The sequence below is a fragment of the Mus pahari genome, chromosome 19 (assembly GCF_900095145.1).
Source record: "Mus pahari chromosome 19, PAHARI_EIJ_v1.1, whole genome shotgun sequence".
NCBI classification, from domain to species: domain Eukaryota; kingdom Metazoa; phylum Chordata; class Mammalia; order Rodentia; family Muridae; genus Mus; species Mus pahari.
In genome coordinates, this window is record NC_034608.1 from 14578714 (window position 1) to 14585081 (window position 6368).

Genomic DNA, 6368 nt, shown 5'->3' on the forward strand with positions numbered 1-6368 from the left:
TGGTTTCTTTCTTCCTTTTTTTTTTTTTTTTTTTTCTCCTTCTTCATCAGGGGACACTCTCCCCAGGACATTCCCAAACTGGTGGCTTAAGTCGCCCAAGTCTGTTGACTCTGGTGGAGGAGTTGGGCTAGATGACTGGCTCAGGTCTTGCTGCTGGCCCAGTTCCGTTCCCAGGACCCGAGCGATGGCAGGAGGGTCAGGGTAGGAAGCCTTGAGCCTTCCTTCTACCCATCTCTCCATCCCTGTTGCAGACTGACAGCCCGGTGCCCAACATCATGGAAACCGCCTTCTACTTCGAGCAGGCAGGCGTGGGGCTGAGCTCGGATGAAAGTTTCCGAATCTTTCTGGCCCTGAAGCAGCTGGTGGAGCAGCAGCCCATCCACATGTGCCGCTTCTGGGGCAAGATCCTGGGCCTGAACCGCAGCTACCTGGTGGCTGAGGTGGAGTTCCGCGAGGGCGAGGAGGAGGGAGAGGAGGAGGAGGTGGAGGAGATGATGGAGGGAGGCGAGGTCTTGGACGCACACGGTGAGGAGGAGGGAGAGGAGGATGAGGAGAAGGTGGCGGACACCGTGCCCAAGCCACAGTGGAAGCCGCCGCCCATCATCCCCAAGGAGGAGAGCCGCAGTGGCACCAACAAATACCTGTACTTCGTGTGCAACGAGCCAGGCCGCCCGTGGACGCGCCTGCCGCACGTGACACCCGCACAGATCGTTTGCGCGCGCAAGATCAAAAAGTTTTTCACTGGCTTCCTAGACACGCCGGTCATCAGCTACCCGCCCTTCCCGGGCAACGAGGCCAACTATCTCCGCGCGCAGATTGCGCGCATCTCCGCCGCCACACACATCAGCCCGCTGGGCTTCTACCAGTTTGGCGAGGAGGAGGGCGATGAGGAGGAGGAGGGCGGCGCCGGACGCGATTCGTTTGAGGAGAACCCCGACTTTGAGGGCATCCCCGTGTTGGAGCTCGTGGACTCCATGGCCAACTGGGTACATCACACTCAGCACATCCTGCCTCAGGTGAGGATGGAGCTAGGATGGAGCTTCCCACCCTGTACCCTGCCTAGGACCCGCCCCAATCCAGCCCAGCATCCATCCATCCATCCATCCATCCATCCGCCTACCTACCCACCTACCTACCCATCCACCCACTCACCCATTCATCCAACCATGACCCAAAGCAACCTGGAAAGGAAAAGGTTGATTTGGCTACGCATCCACTGATGAAAGTCTGGGCAGGAGCCGTGTATAGGACAGAAGCAGAGGTCATGCATGGACTTACTGGCTTGCTCCCCATGGTTTGAGTCAGCCTACTTACTTTCTTCTCTCTCTCTCTCTCTCTCTCTCTCTCTCTCTCTCTCTCTCTCTCTCTCTCTTGGTTTTTCGAGACAGGGTTTCTCTGTATAGCACTGGCTGTCCTGGCAGTCACTGTGTAGACCAGACTGGCCTCGAATTCAGAAATCTGCCTGCCTCTGCCTCCCGAGTGCTGAGATTAAAGGCATGCGCCACCGCGCCCGGCTCAGCCTACTTTCTTGTACAGCCCCAGACCACTTGCCCAGGGATGGCATCGCTCACAGTGGGTTGAGCCCTCTCACACCATCAAGAACAATCTCACAATCAAGAACATCCCCCCCCCCCAGTCTCGCTTGCAGGCCAATCTGATGGAGGCTTTTTCTCAGTTGGGGTTCCATCTTCCCAGATGGCTTTCACTTGTATCAAGTTAACAAACATCCACTGTGGTGGTGGCAGCAGCAGCTAACCAGTGCCATAGGCAGAAGCTACCACACTTGCTTAAAATAACTCCTTTTGTGACCAAGGACTGATCCCGATTTATGGCTGAGAAAATGGGAAGCAGCTGTGTACCTGCTACTGTACCGGCCTGTATTTTTTATTCAAAGAGCCATCATTGATCAGAGGGAGTTCAAGGGCATGGACTAAAACAACAGGGCTTGGTGTGGGGCCACACAACTTCAGTCCCAGCACTCAGAAGCTAGAGGTAGGTGGAGCTTTGGAGTTCGAGGCCAGCCTGGTTTACAGAGAAACCCTGCATGGAAAAACAAAACAAGAAAACCAAAACAAACAAAGCTGGGAGTGTAGATCAGTAGAATGCTTCCCTTGTGTCAGTATTTCTCTATCGCACACACAAACACAAACACACACACATATTCATACACATACATAACACAAATACATACACACACATAACACATACATACAATACACACATACATACACACATATATATTCACACACATATACACATAATACACATATACACACATACATACATATACATTCACATATACACATACACACATAATACACACATACATACACACACGCATATACACATACATTCACACAAATATACCCACACATACATACATATACATTCACACACATATGTATACACATACACACACATGCACACGTACACACACACACCAATAGGAGTGTTAATTGGCTTGACAGAGTACAACACCAATCCAATGAGGGAGGCACAGGTGACTCTACCACCCTTGAATGACAGTCCCTGAGCAGAAATACTGAGGTATCCTTTATCAACAATGTGTCCAGCCATAAAAGCCGCTGTCCCAAGGCAGTTGCTAGCGCATAACTGGGGCAGCCTTTTGAGCCACTAGCTACAGGGACAAGCCCACTGTCCTAGGGGCCTGTCTGACCCCTCAGCTTCTCCCACAGTAGGCTAGGCTCTGTCTTAGGGTGCCACCTGACACTGCTGTTGCATCCCCAGGGGCGCTGTACATGGGTGAACCCACTGCAGAAGACAGAGGAGGAAGAAGAGCTAGGGGAGGAGGAAGAGAAGGCAGACGAGGTGATGGAGGAGGTGGAGCAAGAGGTCGGTCCTCCGCTTCTGACTCCGCTCTCAGAAGATGCAGGTAAGTCCCCTCCCTCTGGGCAGGCGCAGTGCCAGCCTTGGCGAGGTTGGTAGATCCAGGAGAGCAACACACCTGGAAACGCTGCTGTCACGCATCCTCTGAGCCTCAGTGGGGATTGCTTCTGTACAGTGGGCACGGAGTCAGGCCTGGGAGCACAAGCCTGCCTGCCATCTGAGCATGGGGAAGGAAGAAGCCAGAGGCTCATGAGCGATCCTCAGCTCTACCAGGAGGTTGAGACCCCAGGCTGGGTCGCGTGACACAGTGTTATGTGTTATGTATATGAGTACTCTGTTTGCATGTATGCCTGCATAACAGAAGAGGGCATCGGATCCCATTACCGATGGTTGTGAGCCACCATGTGGGTGCTGGGAATTGAACTCAGGACCTCTGGAAGAGCAGCCAGTGCTCTTAACCGCTAAGCCATCTTACCAGCTTGAGACCCTGTTTGATTTTTGTGTTTGTTTGTTCGTTTTTGTTTGTTTTTAAATATTGATTGATTGATTGATTGATTGATTTTGTGTTTAAAAGAAACACATGGATCTGGGGGAACATGTTCATCTTTATCTAAGTGTGGCATGTGACAGTGACCATGGCCTTGAGACAAAGCCTCTTTCTTGGTTTTCTCTCTTTTGGAGGGGGGGATCAGGAGAGAGAGGCCAGAGTCAGGGATCTCAGTGTGATTCCTAGCTCTTGTACAGCCCCCTCCATCCCTTCTCTCCTGTCTCTCCGCCCACGTGGTAAGGCAGGGCGTGGCGAGCCCTGACGCCCCCCACCCCCTGGTCTCTTTCCTTCTACTACAGAAATCATGCACCTGTCGCCCTGGACCACCCGCCTCTCCTGCAACCTCAGCCCTCAGTACTCCGTGGCCGTCGTGCGCTCCAACCTCTGGCCAGGGGCCTATGCCTACGCCACTGGCAAGTACGCCGTTGCCCTGACTCAAGGGTCCGCCTATGGTAAAGAAATCTTATCTGCCAGGATCCATGATAGTTTCTCTCAAAAGACTGACAAGTCCCACCAGGCATGGCAGCACAGGTCCTTAATCTCAAAAGCTGGGAGGCAGAGGCAGGCAGATCTCTGTGAGTTCAAGGACGGACAACCTGGGCTACTTAGTTCCAGGACAACCTGGTCTACACAGAGAGACCCTGTCTCAAAAAATACATATAGAGGGTGGAGAGATGACTCCACTGAGCACTGACTGCTCTTCCAGAGGTCCTGAGTTCAATTTCCCAGCAACCACATGATGTCTCACAACCATCTGTAATAAGATCTGCTGCCCTCTTCTGGTGTGTCTGAAGACAGCTACAGTGTACTCACGTACATAAAATACATATAAAAGTTTTATATATATTATATGTCATATGCGATGTATTACATATAATAACACACACACACACACACACACACACACACACACACACACACACACACACACACATACAAGTAGCAGTCACCTCCACTCCCCTTCCCTTCTTACCTTTAAATTGTCTCTAAATCCCTAAACCAGCTTGACTGCGATCCCTGATCTTCCCACCAGAGGGCAGAACTTTTCTGCTCTGAACTTGAACTTGCTCTGGGTTTTGTACAGAAGGTATTTCATGCAAACTTTAACTATATTCTTGTGGATTATTATTATTATTTTTGTCCAGAACCTGAGAGTAGAGTTTTTCTTTTCTTTTTTTTTTTAAGATTTATTTATTATATATAACTACACTGTAGCTGTCTTCAGACACACCAGAAGAGGGCATCAGATCTCATTATAGATGGCTGTGAGCCACCATGTGGTTGCTGGGATTTGAACTCAGGACCTCTGGAAGAACAGTCAGTGCTCTTAACTGCTGAGCCATCTCTCCAGCCCGAGTAGAGTTTTCTTAACCCTCCTTTTCTATGCCAACACCACACACTATTTTTCTGTGTGGCCTTGGCTGTCCTGGAACTTGCTCTGCCTCAGTGGCCTGCCTGCCTCTGCCTCCCCAATGGGGGAATTAAAGGGCAACATTAATTTTTTTTAAAAAGATTTATTTATTTATTATATGTAAGTACACTGTAGCTGTCTTCAGACACTCCAGAAGAGGGAGTCAGATCTTGTTACGGATGGTTATGAGCCACCATGTGGTTGCTGGGATTTGAACTCTGGACCTTCAGAAAAGCAGTCGGGTGCTCTTACCCACTGAGACATCTCACCAGCCCAGAAGAATCTTTTAACATTAATTAAGTGTGGCTGAGCACACGTGTGCCCATGTACTGCATCATGCATGTGGAGACTGGAAGACACAGGAGTGGGTGCTAACCTTCCACCTCATTGCAGCAGGCTCTCTGTGGCTGTGCTGTGCTGTGTGCTCAGGCTCCTTGAACTTCCACACAAGACTGCCCTGTCTCTGCCTCCCATATCTCCACAAGAATGCTGAGTCAGTCGTGCACCACGAAATCTGACTTTTTGTGTGGGGTCCAGGATCAAACCCGAGCTCATTGGCTTGTACTGCCCTCTCTCTTGCCCTAAAGAACCTTTTTGTTGCTGAAACAGGGTTTCACTATGCTGCCCTGGCTGGCCTTGAACCCCCAATCTTTCTGCCTCTGCTTCTGGAGTACTGGGATTACAGGTGCATATCATCACATGAGGCTCTATATATGAGCCTGACATGGTGGTACACACCTTTAGACTTGGGGCAGAGGCAGGGGCAGGGGCAGAGGCAGGGGGCAGACCTCTGAGTTCAAGGTCAGTCTGTTCTAGAGTTCCAGGAAAGCCAGGGCTACCTTGGGCAGCTGCATGAGGGACCGACCCCAGACCCTTGTAGGGAAGTCAGCCATGGATGCGGCCATGGGAACACATGGAACAAGTGCAGTCATTTGTACAACACCAGTTACAAAGTAGATAAGCTCCTAACTGCATGCCATAAGTCCTCTGGGGTTCTGAAGAACGGCAACCTTCATTCTGCAATCCACAGGGAAAGTAAGTACCAGTGAGGGACAGACAGAAGGAATATTCTAGGCCAGTTTTACATATGAAATGTATCGGACTCACTGAGAATCTGGCAAAGATGAAAATTCTAGTTCTAACATTTAATAAAGAGCCTGGGGTTCTGGCTGATTTTTTGTACTGTGGTGCTGGGATTGAATGCCGGGTTTTAGCCTGTTCTTGGCAAGGGGCCTAGTGCTGAGCCACGCCCCCAGCCCCTTACTGGGGGACCCTAGGCAGGGGCTCTACCACTGAACCACACCCCAGCCCCTCACTGGGGGATCCTAGGCAGGGGCTCTACCTTCCCAACCTTTCATTTTACTTTTTTAAAATTGTTTTATATTATATATATATATATATGATGAGTATACTGTAGCTGTCTTAAGACACACCAGAAGAGAGCATCAGATCCCATTACAGATGGCTGTGAGCCACCATGTGGTTTCTGGGAATTAAGCTCAGGACCTCTAGAAGAGCAGTTGGTGCTCTTAACCACTGAGCCATCTCTCCAGGACTCATTTT

General features: G+C 50.4%; 1 protein-coding gene across 2 annotated transcripts in view; it reads left to right on the forward strand.

Moving 5' to 3' along the window:
• Rsph6a (radial spoke head 6 homolog A) overlaps window positions 1-6368 on the forward strand; it is a 21737-nt gene that overhangs the window by 11925 nt on the left and 3444 nt on the right. The window contains exons 3-5 of one of the 2 annotated variants that reach the window (XM_021219822.1): window positions 252-1016; window positions 2749-2893; window positions 3694-3811. In XM_021219822.1, coding sequence (XP_021075481.1) covers window positions 252-1016; window positions 2749-2893; window positions 3694-3811 — 1028 coding nt within the window. The remainder of the gene's footprint in view (window positions 1-251; window positions 1017-2748; window positions 2894-3693; window positions 3812-6368) is intronic. The other variant, XM_021219823.1, reaches the window with a different exon arrangement.